Raw genomic sequence first — 27,210 nt, 5'->3', positions numbered from 1 at the left:
CCCTATCCTCTGGATATGGTCTTTATAGGTTCTCCCTCCCTTTTGTTGGGAACTTCAACTAATCTCATCCCTGTTGGATGCTTGGAGCCTCTGCTTTCCTGGCATCTGGGACTTGCTGGAGGCTACCCCCCAGTTCCCCATCCACCATTGCTACACATCTCTTTAGATCCTTAGCTTTAGCTATATGATTTTGCCTTCCTTTATAATTTATCTCATAAAAAAATTTTAGAAGAGGGTGAACCATTAGAACAATGGTGATTGTTGCTGAATTATCCTAATGATGATAAGGGAGTATTCAGAGACGACAATGTTGATGATGATGATAAGTTTCTTTACTTCTATATTTATGTAGCAAATATGCAAATGATGAATTGAATACTTCCGAGTAAAGTTTTCGAATACAAGTTTTTTTAAATCTCCCTAAAAACTCAGTAAAATAGAAACAGCTCTTATTATTAATTACAGAAGAAACTGGACATTAAATTATTCACTGTTCTGAGTGGAGAAATCAGAACTTGTACCCCGCAATATGGGTGTGCAGCTAATGAGCTTGAAAGATCCTGAGAGAGACTGAAAAATTATTTAAGCCCCTAGACCTGTATCCAAAATAGACGTCACTAATGGCAGGGAGTAGAAGTTTAACTTGCCCCATTGTTCCAGGAAATGTTTGTACAGAATACTCTAACTGTTCCTTATGCCAGAAGTTTGCAGTTTTTGCCTATATAAACCCCTTACCCCTTGAGCTCGTGGTCGACTCCTCTACCCCTGTGTGGGATATGAGTCATTCCCCAGTGCACTGGTCTTTCCCGAATAAACCTCTTGCAGTTTGCATCAAGACTGTTTCTCGTGAGTGATTTGGGGCGTCACCTCTCCTGAGTCAGAATGTGGGGGAGTCCTCACCTTGTGGGTCCTTCAAGCTCAGCAGACCACTATTCTTTCTTTTTTATTTCTCTGCACTCAGAGAACATCAGCCACTACGTGAGGTTTGGCTCCATCTTCATTCTTCACCTGTCAGTTCAAACCGGCTGCCTGCCACATCTCATTTAGGACACTTAGAACGATGTCTCAAATTTGATCAGTGTGGTTTGCCCTTCGGAATTTCTACCACATCATAATTTCTCACTCAAAACTTAGAGTCATGCCTACTAGCACCAGGACCACTGTCTCTTTCTGCACTTGACCTCAAGGAGCATAAGCAGAGACAGATTATATGACAGCACTGGTGTTTTAACTGTAGTGCCCACAATGGTGACTTAATATAAAATGCAACTTGATCCTGGTCTTGTGGTTCAAGCTAACATTTGTCTCGTGTGGAGCAATGTCTCATAACTTGTTATGTGATTGACAACACTCCTACCTTCCCCATCCTCCTTCAGGCTTCAGGCCTTGCAGCAGGGAAGGAAAAGACTAATAATACCCAAGAGAAGGATGCACAAGCTGAGGGGACACAGGATCAGACTGGGTGTCCATCACAGTCAACCCAGTAAGAAGCCTTAGGGACTGATATGAGTATATCTTGTGTGACTTTCAAATCATACTAAAAATACTAAAAACATTTTCAGAATTTTAGATGTCAAATTTTGAATTGTTTTGAGAGTTTTAGTGTATAAACAGAGAAAGGCCAGGCCACATCTGACAATAGAATTCTCACCTACAATTTATAAAGCAAGCAGTCTGGTCTGGGAATCCAATTTGCAGATCCTGGGGCAATCAGTTCAGAATCGTCTATGATTGACGGATCCCTTGCTCAAACTCAGCACCACTGGGTAAAGCTAAATATTTGTCACAGAGTTAGGCTCTAGGTGCCCTCCTTGTTAGCCTGTCTCCCAGCCTGCCGCTAAAATCAGAGCACGCCTGTTACTACTTTCTGTAACCACAAAGCTTTCCTATACCTCTGCTTGCTTGAGTTTATAACAGACACAGCTGACAGGCTGACTTTCAGCAGCATCTACAAACCGACACACAGCCTCTGCTTGTTCTTAAGAGTTCATAGCCTTTTATGAAGGTCCTCTTTTCAAAGGAAGTTTCCCCTTGCCCAGACTTCTGGAAAATTAGTTACTATATCTGTTCCTCATCTCATGTGCATAAGGCGTTTGTACAGGACTGTTCATAGCTAACATCTGGATAGCTGAACGTTTACCCAGATGTATGCCTGTGACCTCTCCATTTTGCTGCCTATAACTGGCATATGGACCACCTACTCAGTATTATTGAAAATTAGAGACACTGCCCAAGGATATTAAGGAGAGTTTTATTGTAAAGATAGCAGTACCTACAATTTTACATGTTCAAGTCTACAAAAACTCTCAGAGCAGAGACTTCCTGTGTCTGTCATACCAGCAGACAGATTACCCACAAACTTGGAGGGATAAAATTCACTTCCTGCCAAACTGAGGCAGAGGAGGGGGCACCTTGATGTCTTGGCCTCTCTCCAGCTTCTTTTCACAATCCACCAGGTAGTTGACTCCGTCAATAACAATCTGAACAAGCTCAACCTTGAGAGAGAGAGAGAGAGAGAGAGAGAGAGAGAGAGAGAGAGAGAGAGAGAGAGAGAGAGAGAGAGAGAGCCACAAGGAGGAGACATAATGGAGAAAAGAAAAGGAGAGATTAGTTCGAGTGGAAGCTGCCTGGGGAGCCCTGCTGGACAGAGCAGTGTTGGTGTATGTGTGAACCATCTGCTCAGCAGAACTTTATGACAATGGGGCATTCCTGTGAGGGGAGGCATCCCAATGCTGGGTCAGGTGTGGAAGTGGAGGGCTAGCATAGGGTTTTCTCTCAAGCTTTCCTTAGGGTGGGGTTGCTGGGAGAACTTTTTTTATACTTGAAAGTCATTGGTTTTCATCACCCGCCAATTTTCCTTTCCTTAAAATATCGTGTGTGTGTGTATGTGTGAATGTGTGTGTGTGTGAGTGTGTGTGAGTGTGTGTGTGTGAGAGTGTGTGTGAGTGTGTGTGTGTGAGAGAGTGTGTGTGTGTGTGTGAGTGTGTGTGTGTCAAATACTTTTATCTGCTTCACATCTCTCCTGCCCACACCCTTTTTTCTTGTAGAGATTTATTGTTACTGTTTTATTTATTATGTGTATATATGTGTGCCTGCATAAGAGTTTATATGTACTGCATTCATTCGAGTGCTCATGGAGGCCAAAGGACATCAGATTCTCTGGAACTAGACTCATATAGAAGGTTGTACCTCCATGTAGGTACAGGGAACTGAACTTGAGTCTTCTGCAAGAGCAGCAATTACTCTAACTAGTAACGACTCCATGAACTTTTTCTTCATCAGCCTCCTGTACAGAAGACCATACAATGACACCGGTGTGTTATTCTGTAGATACACATTCTGGCCAGCTTCTCAACCCTCTGAGCACTGAATATGCTCACGATACAGATTTCCTTATTTACACAGCAGGTGGAACAGCCTTAAGTTGGATGGAGCTCAGTAACCTTTCAACCACTTTTCATTCAGAGGGAAACTAGGGCCTTGAGGGAAGGTTGGGCCAGAAAGCCAGTTACATCTAGTTGAGCCCATGGTCCCTTCTCCAATAGATGTGTCCTGTGTTGGACAGGGTGTGATGAGGTGGGGCCCTTTTAAACTTTTCACAAAGGAACTTGGTGATATATAACTTTCCCAGTTCCTTTCTTAGGATTATATTCTGTCTAGAATTGTGATTCAAGTTATACATAAAGTAGGTTAAAAATACCAATCAGAAAATGTTAAACATATAAAGGAATATTTTTACCATATAATTACTCAAAATCATGTTTTTGGATATCAAAGTATTTTTGTGTTTTGTTTTGAATTCTTATTTGTTTATTTCGAAACACTGGGATCAGATACAGGTGCTTGCACCTGCTAAGTAAATGCCTTATCATTAAGATATACCTTATCAGTGCTGGAGAGGGCCTCACCACGAAAGAGTATTTGCTGCTCACACATACATATTTTTTTTCAGGAAAAACACAAAATACATAAGATAAATAAATAAATCTTTAAAAAAATCACATAAAAATTTTTGAAAAGGTATTTCTCTATCCCCAGTCATGTTATTTATATTGCTATGATAAGGCATTCATGAATTGTAGAATATGTTATGAGACAAAATGGTAATGAGCACTACTAGTTTAAATATATGGCTTTAAAAATACTTTTAGACACTTTACTAACTTTTATAAATATCCCTTAGAAATTTACAATAAAACACTAAGCTCTGTTTGACTCTGCAAGTTGAGAGAACTTTATACAGTGGCCCTTCATACTTAGTCCTGCGAGCAGAGGCTGCATCCCAGGTTGAGATAACTCCCTGTGGTGACTATCAGTGTGTACTTAGTCCTCAGCTGCCTGTTCCTAATGAGTTCTGACTCGTCTCACTGAACCTATTGTTCCTTTACCACAGGAGTCCCTTGGCCTTATAGGCTACACTAAAGCCGTGGGAACTATTAAGGGTCTAAGATGTCAAGACAAAGGTGATAGCATGTGGTCTTCAGCAAGGGAAATCCAGAGACAGGGGAGGTTTTCACTCTCAGAGGGACAGCACACCTGTTCTCTGAGTCCCTGGGGATAAAAGACCGCTGTCCTTTAGCACCAGGGAGCTTCTGTTGCTTGTGATGGCTCCGACAGCTCCCAGGGGGCTGCTCTATAACAACAGCCCCACTGTGATTCCTTGACCTCCCTAATAGGACTCAGAAGGGATTGTGTATCTTTCCATGTTATTCCATGTGTTATTTTTCCATGCAAGGGAAACACAAGAATGAATAGCTATGTCGGACTCGGTGGGGAAAATGGGAGTGTGTGAATGCAGTCAGGCTGACCCTTGTTAGTACATTTCGGGTTGAGAGAGGCTTTACCTCTGATCTGCCGATCCGATCTATGTTGGAAATATCGTACACATCTGCCACTGCAGCAGTGTCCACACCACCTGTGCCACGCTTTTGGAGCCGCAGGTTCTCCAAGATCTTAGAAAAGCGTGGATCCTAGGAGAAGGGATACTGTTGAGGTCATTGAGCAAAGATGCTAAAATGGAACAGTAACCATTGATAGCATGTTTACACCATAGGTGGGCACTGGGCTCAAAGCCTCCCAACAGCCAATGAAGTGGATACTACTTTCACACCATCAAAGTCCACTTTCTGGTGCTGTAAACAAACAAACAAACAAACAAACAAACAAACCCTACCTTATCCAGAGGATGGTGCAACATGCCTTTAATCTCAGTATTCCAGAGGCAGAGGCCAGTGGACCTCTATGATACTGAGGTCAGCCTGGTCTACATAAGGAGTTCTAGGCCAGCTAAAGTTATGTATTGTCTTGAAAGGGGAAAAAAAAGCCCCTGATACCAGGTCACTTATAATAATAGAAGCCCTTTTGGCTTGAAGTTAGGGTTGGACATTCAAGAACATGGTGCTGGCACCTGTTTTGGCATCTGGTGAGGATTGACCTTGCTGCATTATCCTGTGGCAGGGGTCACACATGGTGAGACAGAGCATATATGCTTGCTTGGATCTTTCTTCTTGTACAGCCACTAATGCTATCATGGAGGCCAAGGCTAAGACCTCAACAATCCTAACTATCTCCTGAAGTTACACATGCCATTGGCATTGGAATCTGGTGATTAAGTGTCTAACTTATAAACTCATAGGGGACAATTGAAGCTGTACTAACCCCTAAACTTCAGATAAGCAAGCAGCTCCAGGGGAATTAGCTTGCCCAAAGTTAGACAGATGGAAGTCAGCAGAATTGCAGTTGATTATCTTCATATAAATGCACACATTTATTTGCTATGGACGCCAGCTTTTGTGTGTTTGCTAGTCACCTGTACACCGATTTCATTGTTATAATTAAAACCATGAAGCTAAATCACTTCAAATCATGTTTTTAACATTGGAATTTTGAATAACAAAAAAATGCATGCCTTCTTCTTGATAGGCTCCACATTTCTAAAATTGTTTAAGTGTCCTTGATTTACTTTGTGTGCTGTGGCAGAAATGGCTAGCTATACATCAGGATTGCTTTCTCTTTCTCCCCAGCCCAGGAGCTGAAGATGTAGCCATTTGCTAGCTAAGCCCTTGCCTCCAGAATGAGCAGAAGTGAAGTGTATCACTTCGCTTCTTACCCCTTAAGTCTTTTGGACACGCCTACATGCTCTCTCCTTTCCTCATGGACTGATGGAACCGAGGAAAATGCTCTAAGCGGTCCACACAACGCCCCCTACTGGCAGCCTCGCCGAGTGAAGGCGCTTGCTGCTAGGCAGGATGGCCTGACTTGAACCCATAGAACCTGCAAGTTGTCCAATGGCATTCACTGTGTACCACACACTCCCCCCAAACTGCACAAAATACAAATAAGAAATGAAAACAACAACAACAACAACAACAAACAAAAAACAAGACAAAGAACAAGTCGCACAAGAATGGCGTAACAACCTGTACTGCCTAAGTCCTCCCTCCAGGCCATTCTCTTCTCAAGCATGCTCAGATGTAAAAACAAGGTGACAGGAACCCAGAGAGCATAGCAGGGCAGCTCCCACACCTATCCTGATTTGTTAAGTGGTAGAGACTCAAAAGCATTATTTTTGAAGCACCATCCCCTTCTCCAGGCCTGGATCCTTTTATGTTAATTAATGCAAATGACTTAAAGCCAGCCCCGCCCCTTCTATCAGTGTTCTGTTGCAGGTGCCAAAGGTCAGGGTTAAGGAATGAACACTGATGTTTCCTTCTGAAAAGAAGTCACATCTGAGCTGATTCTGAAGGGACTCAACAAAGCTCCTGGTCATGCGCCATTACCTTGCTGAGCTTTGGGATCCTAACGTGGACACCAGCTCGCAATCCAGTTCCGAGGTTCGAGGGGCAAGTCAAAATGTATCCCAGACGCTCATTCCACATGAACTCCCAGCCTCGTTCCTGGATTAATCGTTCCACCTACAGATGGAGTAACAATGTGCAAATGACAGACTTCTCAAGTACCTGTTCCTTCACGTCACCCAGACACCAGGGAGAGAAAGACCAGTACAGCACATGAGTGAAACTGGTGGAGCTACGGGACTTGTGCTTGATAATTCTTCTATTAGAGTATAAATAGCACTCTTTTCAATCAGATGGGCATATAAAGCATTTAACACAGTTCCTAGAAGAGTTTAAGCCCTCAATAAATATCTGTTGATACTATTTTTTTTTAATGCAAAGACTGTAGGAGAGCATAGGAATTCTCTGCTGATAAGCCTGTGAGAATCTATTCTTGTGGCACACCATCCAGGCCCATGTCCCAGCCCCTGCCCCGTTCTACCTATCCCATTTCATTCACCGCATCCACTCCTTCTATCCTTATATCATATTTAGAATAGAATGAGAAGATAGTGAATCACAGACTCCCCTCCAAAGAGAAAAGCCGCCCCTTTTGGAAGCACTACTCTGAAGATTTGACTCTTAGGAGAAAGAAGTACCACTTTGGAAGTTTCAAAGCTATGTTTTTAAAAATGGAAAATACCAAGGATAAAGAGATGGCCCTTCCCAAAGAGCTTTGGCAGCTCTTCCAGACTATCTCTTTTGGATCTCAACACTCATATGGTAGCTCACAACGATCTGTTGCTACAGTTCCAGGGGATCCGAAGACACCCTCTTCTGGCCTTCAAGGGTACTGCATGCATGTGGTACACAGACATCACTGTGGGCAAAACACTCATAAAATAAAATAATAATAAAAAATCTAAAATACATACACAGATATGGAAACTAGAGAGGTTTTATTCTGACGACTATCGAGAAACCCCTAATGGAATCTTACTTCCTTTAGTCCACGACAGAATCTCTCAAATACGCGTTTCATATTGCCTCCCTTTTCCATTGAAATCACCCTGGTGTGGTCTTCCTCATTTATCCAGATGAGAAATGTCTTGTCATAATTATGCCTAACGAAGACAGAAATGCAGTGCTGACTGTTAATTGCGTTTATCTGAACACATGGAAAATCTCATTACCTGATTGCTTCTTTTCACCTTCCCCATTCCCTGGATGGCCCTTATCTCTTAATTGTGCCTGAGCAAGTACCACGGAATAATGATAGCTTGCAGAATGGAGAATAAAACTAAACCCAGCCATTAACGATGCCGAGAATGTTTTTACCCTCACAAAATACAATCCTTCCCTTCATTCCTCAAACAAGAGAACAATAGTTCAACTACTCTCTCTCTCTCTCTCTCTCTCTCTCTCTCTCTCTCTCTCACACACACACACACACACACACACACACACACACACACACACACACACCCCACACGCTCTCACATACCATTTTCAATTATACTTGCGTTCCCATTTCCCTCAAGCCCTCAAGCCCGGCATGCTGTCAACTGCAGTTCACAGCAACCTCAGGTTAGAAGAAGCAGATGATTTGAGATCCTCAACACACAGGGAAAATATAAAAACCATACCAGATTCCCCTGGCATCAGGCCAGTCACGGGCCATTCCAGCACATGTTAGTAAAGGGGACACTGGCTTATCAAACAGAAAGTGGTCCTGTGGGCCAAAAGGGACAAAGCAGAGAGATGAGCCTGTGAAAGTAGGTATGGGCCAGCTGATCAAGTTTCAACTTACAGATAAAGAGGACTCTCAGCAGTGTGTCTCGGATTCTTTGTGTGGTGGAACACCTTGGGAGCTTTTAAAAAACAAAACCACTGATGCCCAGAGATCACGCTGAGACAGGATACCAAGTAGAAATCAGGGGTCCATCTAGATAGAATCTCTAACAAGTGGGAGCCCCTGGAGACTGGAGAGAGGAGAGGTTGGAGAAAGCCACTCTCTGGGAGGAAGCTCACCCATAAACAAGAAGCCAGGGTGGCTGCTTAAGGCAGACGCATCCTTGCTCTGTAGTGGCAGGCAGAGGATGGCAGAATCTACACACACCAGAAGATTGAGGAGTACCAACTAACTAGATAGCTGCCCTGTGTGCTTAGAAAGAGGATGCTCCAAGTCATTTATATCTTCTGAGATAACAAAACCTCGTTTCTTCCTTTCTTGGAGTTTACATCAACATTACTGTAAAAAATAACAGCTCCTTTAAAATTTGTAATAATGAAGAAATAAAAGGATCCATGTCCAGCACTTGAGAGGCGGAGTCAAGAGCAATCCTGTGAGTTTGAGGCCAGCATAGCTACATATTGAACCCATGTTTCATAAAACCCCAAAGGACTGCATTTTGTTTACCTTAGAGTCAGTGAGAAGCCCACAGGTGCTCAGAGGCAGCAAGGAGGAGTGCCTGTAGGCAGCTCGGGCTGGCTCTGAACCAGACAGGGAAAGGACCTTAATTTCCTGCCTAGATCCTCTCAGCCTCTAGAGTTTTCTTAGGGTGTGGTATGGAAATCATCCTTTAAGCATGACTAAGATTTCCATACCTGGTTGAGTTCACTTATTCATAGGTAACAGGAGGCAGATAACCCATTCATCTCCACCCTCCTGTGCCAAGCCCAAGGCTCATACTGGAGTTTCCTGTTTCCCTAACTTGACTGCCTGGTCTGGCCTCAGTGGGAGAGGATACGCCTAGTCCTACAGTGACATGATGGGCCAGGATGGGGTGATACTGGGGTCCCCCCTTGAGATGCCTCAGGCAAGCTTCAGCCCTGAAGGACTAACTCTAACTGGGTAGAAGCCTAGTCAGAGCTGGAGGTCCAACTTCTTTCCAGGTAGACCCTGAGTGATTTGTCACCTACTCACATCGATGAGACGTTGCTGATCCTGCTCCGTCATCTCAGACAGCTTGTAATAGCGGCCAGCCAGATCACCCTTCAGACCCTCCAGGGCAGTAATGGCCACATTCTCCACCTCCCTTCTCTCTGCCCGGGAGCAGGCTGGAGGCAGGCTCAGCCCGCGGATGCTTCGGCCAGTGCGTACCCGAGAGGACAACACATAGCGCTCATCAAACTGCCCATGAGTAATCTGCCAGGTGGAACAGAGTGGAGGGTCACCATGGCAGCCACAGAGCACAGTCTCCTGACATGCAGCTTGCCTGGAAACCTTCTGGCACTGCATCACAGGGAGCATGGCTAACGGACAGATGGAACTCTGGAGTTTAACCTTAGTTAAGTAAGGTGGGGTCTGGAGTAGGTAGTTTCAGTTGGGGTAAACTGTAGGAAAGTTTGAAGTTCCTATAAATTGTCCTCTAGAGGTGTCTTAAAGGAGCTTATTAAACTCCCCTATCCTTCTAGGGCATATGATGAAGTTGGCCATCTTTCCAGGAACACCTCATAGGTTCTCTCTTCTGTCTGTGGATTCAGGAAATCTTGCATCATGGGAAAAAGAAATGGAGCCTGGAGCCTACCTTGGATGCATCCAGGTCTGTAGGATGCTTCATCACCCTAGGGTCATAGCCATTGTGCCTTAGTTTGATGACAGGATCAAAAAGGTCAGCAAATACCTATAAGCAAGAATATCCTGTAACTGGCTTGCCTGTTAGCAAACGACTTTTGCTTTTCTCTGTTTCCTTTCTCCTCAATGGCCAGAGGGCCAGGTTGGATGGCTTCCTGCGAAATTCTCCATGCACCATGCGGAACATGCATAGAAGAGTATACTAGTAGATGAGAATGAAAAGAATAAATGTACACAAGTTAAACAAACTAACAAACAAACAAATGCCCATTCTTGAGGGAGAACTAGGCTACTGGACTGTGTTTAATCTCTTCCCTAAGGATTCTGCCAAACCCACTGGATGAGAACATCTGATGGTTAAGAACTCAAAGGTTTTCTGTGTTGTTAGCTAAAAGAAGCTACCAGCTCAGGGGCTAAGTACATTTTGTGATCAGAAGAGAAAGTCAAAGACTCAAAGCAAAACACGAAATCTATGGGGAAACCCAGCTGTACAAAGCAAGGGTCTCTTACTTTTCCTGTTGGGGACCTGTCCAGACTCAAACCAAAATGAGCTGCATAGGCATGGGTAGTCTTTAGCTCAAGTAAAGCCAAGAGAAGTTATATATAATAATAGCCTTAGATGTTATGGGAAGAGGGAAGAAGGGCATTGGGACCAAAGAGGCAGCTATAGTCTAAGTCTCTGTTATAAGCTAATAAACTACCATTTTGTTTATTTGGGATAGCCCCTTCTTGTCCCTTGATAGATGCTTTTCTGAGAAACTGCCTTTAGTTCTATGACAGAAGAGGGAAAAGAGAGAGGATGAGGGATCAGGCTGTAGGATTCTGTTTCAATGAAGAGGCTGCTCTGTGAAGATGGGTATGAGACCTGAGTTCTGCTATCAACAGCCACTGCTCCTCAGCATTCAGGAGCCCAGAAACTTGGTGAACCCAGGAGTTTGTGCCACAGTAATAGAACAATAAGTCTCCAAACTATAGCCAAACAACCCAACCCAACAAACCCCAAATCAAGCATTTCAATGTATTTCTGATGAATACACACCATTCAATCTTATTTAATTTTTCTGCACCAAGATAGCCTTTTGACAAGCTTAGAGAGCTCTGTTCATGCAACTAGTCTCTCTTTGAGAGGACATTGGCATGGTAGCAAAGAAAGCATTGTCCCTAGGTAGTTACACATCTCATAATCCCAGAAAGGATTCCTGGAGTTGACTTCCCTTTTTTGGAGCCCTTCCTGAGAATGCAAAAGCTGACTCCAAAGAAAGATAAGGATTCCATGATAGTACACCTCACCCACATGCAAGGTAGCTCCCCACTCCGGAATCAGCAGGCCATACATAGTCTTACCTCATACGACTCCTCATCACCAGCCACCATGCCCACAGTCTTAATGAAGGGGTGGCCAGGGTTGTCCACTCCAGTTTGGATGCACTGGTCCAGGGTATAGCCACTGGGTGTCATCTTGTTTCGGAGTTTGGCATAGATGGTGGGGGTGAGGCACTCAGCCATGCAGTTGTTATGTTTTCGAAGGTCAGGGTAGTCCGCACTGTGAGAGGAGAGAGGCTGTGGGCCAGTATTCCCCATGTAAGGGCTATCAAATGCTCAATTTCTCTGTGACCTTCAGCCAGGCTCTTTTGGTCCAGTGAACACAGGAAAAGTTAGAAAGAGACACCTACAAGTCTTGGCTTGAGTAAGCCAGACTTAAGAAAAACCTGTGTTAGTGACAACTAGGGGAAAGGACGTGGTTGGTTCTGCCTAGTAGGAAACCTGTGATGCTTGCTACCGCAGAAAAAGAGGAAAGGAAGTCGGAAAATGAATTGAAAACATATGCAGGTTTCTCTTCTGCCCAGTAGTATTGATGGAATTCAATTACAGCCATAGTTGGGTCTCTTGGGTCTGTGATGGGGAGAGAGAGAGAGACAGAGACAGAGACAGAGAAAGACAGAGAGAGGGAACTACCTACATTGTTGCTCACCCCTCAGTGCTTTGCTACAGAGAGAACTTTATGACAACAGAGACAACAGAGACCTGGCCTGTCTTCAGAACAGTGTGTAGCTATGGACACAAGCATTTGATAAATATGTCAGGATAACCCACAGAAGACCACCACATTAGATGCTGTCTTATCTGGGCCATGTACTGTTTGAAGAATACAAACTGAGGAGTACCATAGTCCCACACTCAGCTGATCTCCCGCAGCGACTCCCTGGGTGCATGGCTGCTCTGATCCCTCAGAGGTGATGATCCGGTCAGAGTCTCCAAGGGACATCTTGGTTGTTTCCTCCCTATCTACATGGAATCCTAGGACACCATCACCCTGTTCAAACTACTTGGTGCACTGGTGACTTGGACACAGTGAGGTCTGAGGCAGCAGAATATCTGACCTCATCTTCTGCATGCTTCTCCATGTCCTATCTGTAATGTTCTTTAATGATCACACTTAAAATCAATACTGTGGTCACATTTTCTAGAGCAGTGAGTGGAACATGGGTCTCATCCCATGGAGCCTGGGTTTGCATGTGGCTACACTAAGTACATGTACTTGGATTTAGTAATTCTATGTCCTCATTTTATTACTAAAGGATGCTAAAATGAATCATGACCCATGTGGAAGGACCTAACATACGCATTACCAGATTATCTCATAATGCAAGTGCTCAGTACATGCCAACTATCACTGTTGTTCCTGTTTAACTGCATGGCAAGCTTCGGGCAGGAATGATGATCTATTTCTTTGTGCTTGTCATAGGAAACTAGGCTTAATGAGCTTCAGAAAAAGTTTGACTTAGCCATTTAGAAAGACACAAAGGATTCTTAGGGACTGGAGATATAGCTCAGTAGTTTAGAGCACTGTCGAAACTACTCTTCCAGAAGACCCAAGTTCAATTCCCAGCACTCACACGGCGGCATCTAACAACTGTCTGTGACTTCAGTTCTAAATGATTTGACAATCTTCTGGCCTCTGTGAGCACTTCATGCACATGGTGCATAGACATACACTCACAAAAACACCCATACAAATGAGACTAAGTAAAATAAAGCAAGAAGAAGGATTCTTCACTGACCATTTCGAACAGAAGAGATCGGTGTCATTTTAAAGCCAGGAGGACTCACCTTGGGGGAAAGAGCTTGTGCTGTTCCCGGGAATCAGCAGATACCTTCTGCCTATTCAGCAGGTAGCCAGTAGTTAGGGCACTGGTTCCCAGTGTAGTAAACAGCAGAGATGCATTTCGGCCAGTTAGCAACTTTGAGAAGGCACTGGCCATCCTTCTTCTTGGTTAAGTGTCTATTTAGGAAAGAAGCCATATCAGATAACATCATAAGACAGTTCTGAACCCAGCATGGAGAGCTCCAGGTGATTAAAACAATGTGCTTGTGTTATTTATCTATTTCAGGTTTTGTGAATGCTCATTCCATTTTCTCCAGGAATTATAGTGAAAAGTCAACAAAAGTTATATATTTCTAAATATTAGACAAAGTGAGTGCATTTTGGACTTTACAACTACACAACCAGACTCGGAGTAGGATGGATTTCTGGACTTCTGAGAGGTATTGAAATTCTCTGAGGACCATTGTTTCACTATACATACTCCATACAAACTGTGTCAGAGCTCGAAGTACCACACAAACACATTTGGGTTATCTTAAGAGCAAATGTCCTTCTGACTTGAAAGGTTGAGGTGCCAGCAGTATGTGCATGTCTGGGGTGGGGGGAGATGTCCAGAGCTTTTGCTCTGCTTTAGGGCTCCAGAGAGGGGATCCAGTTGTTCAAAATTAACAAAATTCATTCCTTGGCTCCTAGCAGAAGCAGACTCAAAATCTTTCTTAAAAATATCATGTTTAGCTTAGGTTTTGGATTCTTGCAGATTAAGACTAAATAGCAAAATCCCAACCATATAAAAAGATATAAATAAGAATACAAAAGAGAAAAACAATAGACTTAGGGCTTCTATGACTGAAGATTGTAAGATTGCCAGACAAGGGCATAGACTGGCTCTAGACAGATGTTTAAGTAACAAAGTTATTTATAAATTATTACATTTTTGAAATTTATTATGAGAATCATACTTATGACAAAGCAACAAAAGACTATTAGGAATGGCCAAACGATCCAAGCATGTTGGTCCATATGTATCATTTTAGCACTTAGTAGTAGGAGGCAGGAGGATTGCTTTATGTTTGATGCCAACCTGCTCTGAATAGTGAATTTTAGGATAATGTGGTGAAATCCTTTCTAAACACACAAACCAAAGAATAAGAAAGAAAAAACTTGAAAGAGAACAAAATTATAAAATTAAACTGTTGGATATGACACAGCTGAAGAAAGAAAAAATGAACTGGACGTCATGCTTTAGGAAATTACCCAGAATGTAGCACAGAGAAGCAGAAAAACTGGAAAATCTGAGCCACAGGCTAGGAAATATGATTGATAATTACAGTGGGAGAGTTAGATACAAACTAGAGTAAAGTCATCGGAAGAGACACAAGAGGAAACTGAAGTGATATCTCAAAGGAAATGGCTAAGCATTATCCAGAGTGGATAAAGTAAATGAGGCATAATATAAGACAATGAAACACCAAAGAAACTGATCCCTCAGCAAATGCCTTCAGTCAGACACAAAGATGCTAGAAGTAGAAAGAAGACAGTTCACTTACAAGGAAATTACAAATATCAGTTAATTTTGCAGTAATGCACCTAGGGAAATAATTTTTTTAAAGACAAAGAGGCAATGAACTTATTTCACATGAGAATGAAAAATAATACAGATAAAGAACAAACCAAGGGGCTGGTGAGATGGCTCAGTGGGTAAGAGCACCCGACTGCTCTTCCGAAGGTCCAGAGTTCAAATCCCAGCAACCACATGGTGGCTCACAACCATCCGTAACGAGATCTGGCGCCCTCTTCTGGAGTGTCTGAAGACAGCTACAGTGTACTTACATATAATAAATAAATAAATCTTAAAAGAAAAAAAAAAAAAAGAACAAACCAATAACAAAGGAACTACTAAAAAGTACTCAAGAAATAACATGCCAGTGAATGGCAGGTTGAAATTCAGGTAAAGAAGAAAATGCATATAGATCTTAACCTGTTCTTATATGGTTCTCAACAAATCAGGAAGGCTAGCATTAAATATGCACAGAAGAATCCTGGTGGTCATAATGCTGCTCAGAAGTCACGAGGGCCACCCAGCCTTCCAGTACTCCCTGTCATGAGTCTCGTATCATGAGTCTCTGAGTGGACAACAGTGAAAGGCATTTCTTAGTACGTTCCCACTTTGTGGTATCCATGATGTCCAAATAAGGAAAGCATGGCTTCTTTTAGCCTAGGTCTTTACCTCAGAATGCCCCCAAGTTTTAGGTGGGCTGGTTGCTTCAAAGAGTTTGTTGGTGTGTACCACTATGGCTGAAAGCCTGAGCCACCCAGAGAAGGTTAAACCTCATGTTGGGTGTGGTGGCACTTAGTTCTATGTGTATCTATCCTTCTGACATCATCGCCTTGCTTCCATGACTGAGCAACTGATGAGCTTGCGGCTGCCAGGCCTCTCCAAGGAAATTCCTAAGCATCAAAGACATTCTAAGCATTTAAACACTTATGAAGTTGTTTTTCTACACTGGCCTAAGAAATCAGCTTATCAGAAACCTTATCTTCTATATTAACATCTGTATACAATTCTCTGCATTTTACTGATGGCATAGATGTCTAAAATTGTTGTGACAAATAAGTCACTTCTTGAAGTTGTTCTAGAGACCTGAAATGGCCAGACTAGGGCCCTATCACGTATACTCCTCTGCCCTCCACAGACTCCAGTGTTGCCAGGATTTTTTTTTTTAACTAACTTCAAGGATGTGGAGATGTGCTAAGGCATCCTGGCCCCTATGAACAGCAGGCAACACTAACACTGTGCTGTCACATTCTCAATTCTGCTTTCTAAGCAAAGAGACAAATGTTGTCACTCTGAGATTTATTGTAAATTCATCAAGGGGAAAAAGTTCTAATCAAATGCCTTCTAAGCCATAGGGGTTCAATAGAAAGGTAGAGCCATTGTTCCTTAGCGAACAGGAACTGTGTTCATATCTGCAGGTGTGGCAAATTTTTTACCCTTGGGTTTCTTCCAGAATGTCTTGGGACCTCTGATCTCTAGGTCTGGATTTCAAGCCCAGCAAAAGCACGTGATTCATTCAGGGACTAACTCCTGACTGAGGGACTCCTAAGTGTCAGGCATTGTGGTAGATAGCAGAGGCAAGAGAAGACAGTGAATAAATGCTGTGTTCTTCAGGGACTCCTAAGTTTTCTAGGAATGATGGATAAGAAACACAGCAAATGAAATAATTATATGTGGAGATGGATGATGGAGAGGAAACAAGCAAGATATTCTTCAGGGGATCTTGCGTGATGCCTACTTTCATTAAAGCTGTTCAGGCAAAGAGAACAGAGGGTCCAAGGCTGGACAGACCGATTGGGAAAGAAAGGTAAGTGACACTGCACCAGGCAGAGGCATTTAGAACCATCAGAACATCTGTACCGGCTCCAACCAGGACAGGCAAGCGAGAAGACTGCCATGTTCATTACTCTCAAGGTCATGGAAGCCCACACCAGGGAATCCTGGGGCTTGGTGGGAAGAGCAGGTGATGTACATTATATGTGACAATTATGACTTCCTTGGCATGTTACATCTGGGTAACTTCATCTCCTTTTGTTTTTGATTTCTGTTAGTAAAATGGCCTGGCAGCTTATGCTCTGGAGGAGAAGCTGCAGAGATCCATATTAGCACCAAGAGAGGCTCATGCCTCTCCCCCAGGGTCGCAGATTCATTCAGATCATGAAACAAAACAAAAGGTTGGCAGGAAAGAGCTAAATATCAACCAAACACTACATCTTTCACAAGTGTATAAAATCAAATCCATTTCATGCAGACATCACTCAGGGCCTGCCATGGAGACTGTTGCTAAGGAGACAGTTGTCAGCCTGACATTCAGATTGGCTCTAGAGCTTTTGTGGTCTTAAAATTTTTATATTGCTTCTAAATGTTGGTTTTTAATCTTGGACCTATGCAGGAAATTAGGCCAAGCTGTTTTAGCAAAGCATTGTCATTTTGGGGGGCTTCTTGCTGTTTTTCCAATTAGTACTTTTGTGTCTCTATTCCCTGCCCCACCAGGCTGTAACCTGACATCTCAGCCCACATAAACGATGCTTCCTTCTACACCAATGGGTTGTTTTGCTTTTTTGTTTTTCTCTCTTGGTTCCCTGAGCACTCACAGGCTAGTTTGGGCTTCACAGTCTTTTCATCTTGCTGGTGAACTCAGCTCTCACAGCCTCCCTTAATGTTAGGGAATCCCTGCGTGTTGTATGGCCCTGGTGATGAGTATATTCTTCAAGCCCAAGAAATTCCATCTATTGGCATGACCACAGCTACCTGATCAATAAGCATCTGCTCCTTACTTTATAGAATTCCAGTCACGCCTCACATAAGGAGGCTGTGGTCAACACTGGTTGACAGGGATTATAGCCAAACCACTCAAATTGTCTAGAAATGTGGTATTCCTCATAAGGTCATAATGTCATATGACACATCACAGATATTCTTGTGGCGATCCTTTTATAAACACACTTGGGCTCCCACAAATATAAAAGCATGGCAAGCACAATGATTGACAGGATGGAATACTTGGTAATACATGGCTGTTGCTATTTTTTATTTGCTATAGTATATTTTATCAATATTTGACTGGAAAATAACCTGCAATGCTATCAGGTGGCAGTTTTAGTTAATCTCATGTGTCCTGGTCTTTTGGTCGCATCAAGAAGCCATGCGGTCATCAACTTCTATGCCAGGGGTTCTCAACCTTCCCAGTGCTGTGGCCCTTTAATACAGCTCCTCAGGTTGTGGTGACCCCAACCATAAAATTATTTTCATTGTTACCTCATAACTGTAATTTTGCTACTGTTATGGATTGTAATGTAAATATCTGAGTTTTCCAATGGCCTTAGGTGACACCTCTGAAAATATCTTTTGACCCCCAAAGGTCCATGACCTCACAGACTGAGAACCACTACTCTAGCATCTAGTCTTGTGGAAGTATTGTATGCACAAATATTGATGTTTTCACAATGAGAAATTATCTAGGGATGTAGACATCAGGCAATCTTGCCAGTTAGAGACCCATGGCTAGGCTTATATTCAGCAGTCTGCCCAATTTCAAAAGGCAGATGCTTCCTGCCTCCAAAGTGTCTCCTGCTCGGGTGTCACTCATGGTGGTAAGGAAGACAGGACCTTTGCCACATCCATTCCCAAGGGTGTTTCTAGATCTGGCCAACCTCCTTTGCTTTGAGAATTTCTCCTCTCCTCTCCTCTCCTCTCCTCTCCTCTCCTCTCCTCTCCTCTCCTCTCCTCTCCTCTCCTCTCCTCTCCTCTCCTCTCCTCTCCTCTCCTCTCCTCTCCTCTCCTCTCCTCTCCTCTCCTCTCCTCTCCTCTCCTCTCCTCTCCTCTCCTTCCTTCCTTCCTTCCTTCCTTTCTTTTATTCGCTCATTTGTTCTTTCCTTCTTTTTCTTTTGAGTTTTTTTTTCAGTTTTAAATCTGTGACTTGGAAAGACCAGGCCCTGCTTCCAAACTAAACTGCATCTCTTTAACCATATATTCTGAAATCCTACCCATAACAACAAACAGGTAAGACTTAGTTTTTGGTGTCTCTATGCTCAGGTTCCATGTCTAGGAGCTGCTCACCAGCTAGAATGGCCAGTTTGGATTCTTAATTATCAGCCACATAGATTGTCTGCTTTCTAGGTACCCTCACAGCCATCCTCAGCAATTACTGTGATGATTCTACAGAGGCTACCCCACAGAAAATGAGCCTTCCAGGATAGCAGGAAACATAAATGTTTGTTTTTCTTTTTCCATTCTTCCTTCCTTCCTTTTCTCCTCCTCCACCTCCTCTCCTTCCTCCTCCTCTCCCTCCTCCTCCTCTCCCTCCTCCTCCTCTCCCTCCTCCTCCTCCATCTTCATCATCTTCATCACATCACAGTGTATTTGGATGAAGATGACCCCCTCTGCTTCCCAGGACTAGAGCTGCTGGATGCCTAACTGCTTTCTGTCCTCACTGGTCCCACGGGAATACTGAGTGGTTTTTCTCAAGCAAGGTTTTCACAGCAGAGTAACAATGGAGGATTAAAATGGGACCAAAGGCCCACCAGCTCCTCATCATGGTTCTGGGAAGTCCCGAGGGGAAATGGAGCCAAAGGGTGTCCCCTGATGCTCTCTCCAAAGGAAAACTATTGACCACAGACTGAAATAGTGTCAGTAGACTGTGGGGTTCAGGGTCAAGCAGAGCAAATGACAATGACATATTTCACTGATGGTGAAACCGTTTGTGGAGACAAAGGGAGAAGGAAGGAGGCCAGCGAGGACAGGGAACATGGCTTTTTAAAAAACTTACTCATTTGAAGATGTTAACAATCTATGATATGGCAGTTTCTACAGTTACTAAACTGGAGAAACAAATGCTCATGTCTCCCATGCTGTATGCTAAGCACATGATCCTAAGGTTTAATGGGTACCATCCCATGTCATAGTCTCTACAACCCCATCAGATACCCGTGTTATCTGTCTCACAGGTTAGGGAATGGAAGTGAAGCAAGGCAAAGCACCAGGGATCACAGTGTCTGCAAGGAGTAGTGCTGGGATTCACAGCCAGCAGTCTGCCTTGCCATTCAAGGCTCCAAGCAAGTGTCCTCTCCCTGGAGTCATGTGATAAGGGATGAAAGTGTCAAGAAGCTCTGGCGTGGCCTGGTACTGTGCTGTGTGAGAGACTTCATAAAATCTTAACCATCATAAAGTAGTCCTTGCCTTCTATTCCAAGAGACAAGCATCATGTCATACACTGCAGAAAAAAAAATAGTAGAAACGGAGTAGACACCTCACAGTCATGAGAGGAAGCAGAAGACCATGATGCAGCCAGTGGCTCAATTTACTGCTTTCTAGGTCTCTTTTAGGTAGAGGAGGTGGCCATCACTGTCAGCAGCATCGAACTACCATTTAATGCTATAGAAACAAAGGTGTCCCTTATTTTGTGTCTAAATCCAGAATCTTAAAGAGGAGGTCACATCATCCAGGACCATAATCATCAAGTGCAAATTTGGCTCTGCAAGGAGCCTACAAGAGAACATTTGCCTGGAACCTGAAGTGTTTAAACGGGGACTACTATGTCTAGAATTTGTGGAAGCTACCATCAAAGGCCGCAGGGAAAACCCATGTGCAAATTTAATTATTCCAAACTTTATTTTTAATGATGATAGAGTTTTAACCTCCCTTGTAGCCTAGCACCCACTAGTGGTTGTGGAAAAGAAAGGATACGGGGGAAGTGGGCTGTTTAGAAAGGATCTTTGGAGCAACCCCCATCTGTGTTATCTGGAAATCAGAAGTTCGGTTCACAGGTTTGCAGGCAGTGGCAGCTCCATACACTCGCAAACATCTCAGGGATACACCAGCTTTCTAGTTGGGTAGAGTCAGGTTAGCAACAGTGATGACATGACTCAGGAAGATAAAGCCTGGGGATGTGGTTCTTCTCTATCCTGAGGACACACGTTTCCCTAGTTCTGGGTGTGACAATGGGTTAGGCAGGAACACTTGTCCTCCATGGACACCCATCCAGACCTTGGCACGTTTATGCTCATTCAGCCCACAGAGACGGTTCTGGTCTGCTCTCTGCTGTAGGGTATCCCAGAGATGGACAGGGAGCCTTCTGCAGGCCAGGGCATACATAGCTGACCCAGTTTGCCCCTGTAGAAAGGCAGCTGAGTAGAATATAAGGCAGATGGCAGGGTGTGGTCTTCCTCTGGTACTGAAAGGATCCTTCTGAGACTAGATGAGGTGCATGTAGAGGGGCAGAGGTCAGGAGTAAGTGCTGCCCTTACATGAACCAACCCCACCTACCACTGACTGAGGGACCTTGGTGCATGGTTAGATGGATTTAGAATCACCTAGATAGCTCTGTGAAGTGCTGTGGGAACCTGAAAGAGGAAACAAGAAAGAGCCAGCAACATAAAAGCATCCAGGATTTTGTCCAGCATTGTGCTTAGGAGGAGAGATGAAGCCCCAGGATGAGGACAGAGGTAGAAGGATTTCAGGGCAACTCTGTAGTTGCAAAGGAGCCAGGAACAACCAGCCCATAGGGGGAAGGGTCATAGTATGCTCTGTGTTTAGAATATGGGAGGTACTGCAGCTGTTGCCCCCACTTTCCTAGACACATGGTCTATGATTCATTCCTAGATAACAAAGAAAAAAATCTCACAGGAATGAGTACACATAATTATGGTTTTGTAACAGTAATACAACTCTCTCTCACACACACATACACACACACATACAAACACACACATACATGCATATATATTTGCTTTGTGTGAGCATCAAGAACACTATTGAAGATTATTCGTGAAGCACTAAAGGGTTAGTCCACAGCTATATATTTGGAGGAGTCAAGTCATTTGTTTTCCTCCTAGTGGAACCTGAAAAGCATCGCTTAAGCACAAGTACAGTCGTGATATAGAAGGAGAATGATAGGCATAAAATTATTTGTGTGAAAATATCCAAGCATCTATTTGCCCATCTGCAAGAACGATCCTGCCCGATGCGTGTCTTGACTCGGCTGCCCAAGCTAAGCCACCGATGTTGCCCAGGGAAGCTCAGCTGCCTCCTTTCTGTGATAGGTGTGGCAAAAAGGAAGGAGCAGGCTGCAGTAGTCACTAAATAAATGGGGACCTTTCCCTAACATCTTAGGGTTGATCTTCTTCACTTCCTACTCTAGTCTACCACCTCAATGATCCCAAATATTTATCTAGCCAGCCTTGGATGACTCCTTTGAAAGCCTATTTATTTCAGTTTTTCAAAAATCATCTTAAGTGTTGCATTTAATTGCCAAATGTCCTCCTTTCTTTTTTAATTGAACTCCTACTCCAGCCCAACGGTGCAAAGGGTTTGACAAGCATCATTAGACTTTGCAAGAATCCTGCCACGCAAGCTTTATTTGGCTGAATGGAAGTCTAGTGGCCTTTTCTAGCTCCAAGTGCCTAAAGCCAGATTTGTTACCAGTTCTGACCCAGGTTCATGTGACTCCAGCACTCACCTACAGTACAGCCTTGGCCAGCAATCAGAAGAGCATTGCTCTCGTAAGTCAGGACTTAGGTGTGCCCCATGTCACTCCAAGAGCCCAGAAACACTGTTACCACAACCATGCCAAGGCACAGGATTGTCACCTTGGATCACGTGACTCCTCCCTGACTCCCAGAACATTTGAAGCATGTTCTCTTCCCTTCAGGCTTCTACAGAAGTGCCTGGGATTCCAGACATTTCTGTGCACACTCCACTCTGACATTAGGCACTCGGTGTGCCTGCCAAGCCCCGCAAGGGACACTACACAGGCCTTGCCTTTCTTAGAGGCTGCAAGGACTTCATTTCTCTCTTCCCATCCTCTTTCCCTCCATATAGGGCTAGATATAAGAGGGAGGATGGGAGTGCGAGGTATTGTCTATAGCTCTTACTCGGAGAGGCTGAGTATCTCTTTCCTTTATGTGGAACAGCTTTTTTACTCTTGGTTTGAAAAACATGCTTTTTAATAGCATCTGGATAAAATTGTGTAGAATTTTGGAACTCTAAGCCAGGAAATATTTATGGGGGGGGGCAATGTATAAGAACATAGCCTGACTAAGCCCAAGGTATTCATGCCTACATTTCTTCTCTGCAGCAAAGAAGGAAAGCCACAGTGATCAGTTTAGGCAGAATGCTAAGGAGCTGTGATTTTTTTTTTTTAATTTTCTGTCCCAGTTGGTGGACTGGATCCCAGATTCCTGATTTTCTTTCTGGCTCTGTAACAACATGAGCTATCCCACTCCTGAAGCTTCAGTTCCCTCTGGGTGCCCTGGAGATGGGACAGTGTGTGCCTTTCTGCTGAATCAGAGTTATTTCTGCTCCATCCTTCTGAGCGAGCTTTACCAGGCTAGAAGACAGATGAAAGGCGGAAGTCGTGGGGAGCCAATGTCAGCTGCCAAAAGAGTCACCCCAAACAGAAGGTGTACCTACTGCTTTCCACCACCAGAGGATTTCTGAGAAAATTCATGATGCTAGTCTTGTAGGCAATCAGAAATGGCTGTGGCTTCCTAGTTGTAAGATGGCACACGGGTCCAATTACCTCATGTGACAGGATGCAGGATCAACCTTAATGGGCACCCCTGACCTTCTCTGTCTGACTCAGCAAGTAGGAAGTCATAAGCCAAAGACATAGGGTTCTTTCCCAAGAGACAGGTCTTTCCCAATGCCATTTGGGATGGCATGGGATCCTTTCAGAATTATCTTTCAAGAGAAAACATTTCCAAGAGAATAGGAAACTAAAGGCCACCCTGTCCTCTGAACAGCTGTAACAGAGTGGGATGTCATCCTCTCTGATGATGCAGGGGTTCATATGACCTCTAACAGTAACCTTCAGGGTTGGCTCTGTGTGGGAGACCTGGCTCAACAGACAAGAACTCCCAGAATGCTGGACACTGATTCCACATGTGACCTCAAGGAAGACTAGTAGATTTTCCTCTGCTCTATGACAGAGATGAGAACTCAGGGCCTTTGGGGTTGGACTGAGTCAGCCCCAGACTCAGCCCCATTCTACCTCTGACCTCACCATACCTCCTCATTCCAAACCCCAACCCCTGCTTCCTGGCTTTGCCTCTGCTACTTTTTTTTTTTTAAAGAGAGGCTGCCCTGGTCCCCTGTCCATGCTCTGACACTGATTTTACCAGGAAACTGTGCATAGCTTAGCCCACAGACATGACTGGCTCCATGCATAGGGGCTTTGAGAAAGGTGCCTCCCAGCGTGAGTGGCAGGCAAGGCCTCAGCAGCCAACCATGTCTGGTCTTCCTGCCACCCCTGATGTCATTTTCTCCACGAAAGGACAGAATAGAAGGACACAGATGGGAGAGGAAGTGAGAGATGTCCACTGGGAGAGCAGCCTCCTGGGAAGTCTACAGTTAATCTAACAGCACGTTGTTCTGACTGCTCAGCTAGCACTGTGCTGGTCATAGAACCTGGCTGTACTTTTGGAAGGTTCAGAGGACAACAGTGAGGGTAAAGGGTGCTTTGGTTTGTTGGGCTAGTGTCACTTTTCATACATTCAAAGCAGAGCTTCCAAAGGCATGGACTTCACAAACAAGGGCAGGCTGACAATGACAATCTTCCAAGAGCCAAGCAAGTAAGTAAGCCATATGAAGCTTATTTTTCATTTTCAGTATATCAACTCTTTCAGGACTGAATGTCTGGCAGTAGCATTAGCCAGTTAAGTGGAATCCAGCCCATTAGCAACCAATTTTGCTCTTTTGGAGAGCCTCAAATCAACGTAAATTTTCTAGCTAATTCATGCCAAGTCATTAGGCATCTCTTTTGATGCAACTGAGGAAAAACACTACCAGACACGAGTGGATTGGTCTCTGCAAATTATTAGAGAATGAAATGTAACATCTAAACTTATCACTTATCCCAAGTTTTGGGTCAAAATCCCACATTTAGATGTTTTTCCACAGAATTTCCTTTTTTTTTTTTTTTTTTTTTTTTGAGACAGGGTTTCTCTGTGTAGCCCCAGCTGTCCTGGAACTCTCTCTGTAGACCAGGCTGGCCTTGAACTCAGAAATCCGCCTGCCTCTGCCTCCCAAGCGCTGGACTAAAGGCGTGCTCCACCACTGCCCAGCTCCACAGAATTTCTTGATTTACTATGAAACAGAGGCACTGCAAGCTAAGGTTCTGGGTTCTCTGGTTGAGCTGCCAGTGCTCATGCCCGGGGGAAAAACGTGATTCCAGGCAAGGGCAACCCTCTTGCCACATCATGTTCCCATTTCTATATGGCCCACAGTTTCTTACTAAGTGTTGCCTACATGGTTGTGGGTCCCATGTGCTAAGGCTCACCATGGTTGGTTCTAGTACTGTCCTTTAGAAAGACCATGCATTTGGAGCATCCGACTGACCTTGAAGCTGGAGGAGTCTGTCGTATCCAGATCCTGCTGCGTGCACACAGCCAAGAAGTGTAACAAGAGCCTGTGGGGCTCAGCCTAGAAAAGGCTACTTTGCTGGGCGGGGCTGGAGTCCTTCTTGACCAATCCGTCATGAGACCTCCACCTACACAGGCTCCCCCAGCTGTGTCCTTGAAGGCCAGCCTCTGACTCTTCTGCTATTGGGCCAGGTGTCCTTTCTAGAACCTGCCATTTCTATGAAACATTTGCCTGTCCCTGAACGGGCAGACCTTTGACTTGGCTTGCCAGCCTGGTCTGCAGACAGTTTTTACTCTGAGAGGGAGTTCCTCTCTGCAGCTCACCTGGTTGGGGGCAGTCCTAGCTTAGGGTACAAGGGTCAGCAAAGGAAACTACCTGCTAGGAAAACACTTCTCTCGGAAGGGAAAGGCTGGTCCTGGAGAATAAAGGCTGAGAGGAAGTCTCAGGTGATCTATTTCCAGCTGTTAGAGAACCAGAAGCAATCAGGAAGGCCTCCTTACAACTTGTTGTCTGGGACTTGGGTTCAGGGACAATCAACGATCGTCACTATCACGTTCAAGATCAGGATATCTGAAGCAGAGACTAGACTCTCTCACTTTCTATTCACACCAGTTTATATGACCACTGCACAGCCTAGCAGACCGTATCCCTGCTAAAAATAGCTTCCTAGGGCATCTGCTAAATAAAGGTTCCTATGAATAGCAACAAACCACCCGGGTTCTGGACAGCAGCCCTGCCATTTCAAAGGAGATTGCCTCTGCTTCTCCTGGCCATCACGTACTCAGCTTCCGCAGCCATATCAGCGTCACCAGCTCAAACCTCTCTCTCCCTTCTTAGGGTACAGCCAGACCCAGAGAGTTGTTGGATAGAGGGATAGGGGACAAGAATTGTGGTCCCTAAGCAGGTCAGTGTCCTTCTTAGCTAAAGTGTCTTTAAACTTGACCCGAAGTGTCCTTAAACTTGACCCACAGCAGAGGTAGTTTATTCAGTCTTTTCATTCGATGCAGATTGGGGGAGGACAGGAGTGGGGGGTCTGGGAGGTATGTGTGTGCAGTTTCTCATCTAATTTTCTCCAATGTATGCTTAAGATTTAACCACTATGTGTTTGTTACAGACTAGTGAACGTGTGCACTGCTGTCTGCTAAGACATGGCTTTCACTGATCAGAAAGCTTTTTGTACTACCTTTCAACGTGTGATATACTCAGATATTTTCTAGACTTTTCAGTTGTTTCATTAGAGCAATCCAAATGGTGCAAGCCACAATGACTTCATGATCCTCCAGAATCTCAGAGCCAACTGGCATGCTCTATCATCTCAGATCACAGTTCTTGGGCCCCAGTGGCCTCCTCTGGAATCACAAGCACCAAGCTGTGGGACTGTGAGACCTGAAGGACTTTGTAGCTAGGACAGGGTAGTGGGGAAGTGGAAGCTTAGTTCTTCTCAAATACCACTTGTGCATACACATATTTGTTTCAAAGTCAGTCCCAGTGACCTGATACAGCCTGGCCCCCAGATCCAGAGCACCACAAGGCTTTGGGGAGAGTGGCATAGAGTTTTAAAGAATGGCAGTTACAAAAACCAAATTCCTCCTTTTATTTCCCCTTAATTTTGTGATAATCAGCATCTAGGGATCCCTCTATACCCCTACCTCCACAGCTTACATTTTACAGATTACATGTATATTTTAGTGAGTTGGGTCAGAAGTTGGGGGACATGGTGAGAAAATAAGTTTCTGTCCCCATCTAAGCTGGGGATGAAGAAGCTGTAACAGGGACAAGAAACCTCTACAAGTGACAGACAGAGGTCATTGCACGCTTCTAAATACTCACCCCACAC

General features: G+C 44.2%; 1 protein-coding gene across 1 annotated transcript; it reads right to left on the bottom strand.

Moving 5' to 3' along the window:
• Positions 1–2,237: 2,237 nt before the first annotated feature.
• On the bottom strand, positions 2,238–25,446 carry Ckmt2 (creatine kinase, mitochondrial 2). Its single transcript, XM_021180568.3, has 10 exons — positions 25,350–25,446; positions 13,465–13,636; positions 11,698–11,896; positions 10,307–10,402; positions 9,703–9,924; positions 8,423–8,508; positions 7,777–7,900; positions 6,780–6,914; positions 4,845–4,970; positions 2,238–2,495 (listed from the first exon to the last, which is right to left on the bottom strand). Exons 2-10 carry the CDS (start codon positions 13,614–13,616, stop codon positions 2,376–2,378), a joined length of 1,260 nt encoding a protein of 419 aa, XP_021036227.1. The 5' UTR covers positions 13,617–13,636; positions 25,350–25,446; the 3' UTR covers positions 2,238–2,375.
• Positions 25,447–27,210: the final 1,764 nt, after the last annotated feature.

The sequence above is a fragment of the Mus caroli genome, unplaced genomic scaffold, assembly GCF_978045245.1.
Source record: "Mus caroli unplaced genomic scaffold, Mus_caroli_1 scaffold_15, whole genome shotgun sequence".
NCBI lineage: Eukaryota > Metazoa > Chordata > Mammalia > Rodentia > Muridae > Mus > Mus caroli.
Note: the sequence above shows the minus strand (reverse complement) of the source record. Positions and strands in the feature narration are given on the sequence as shown.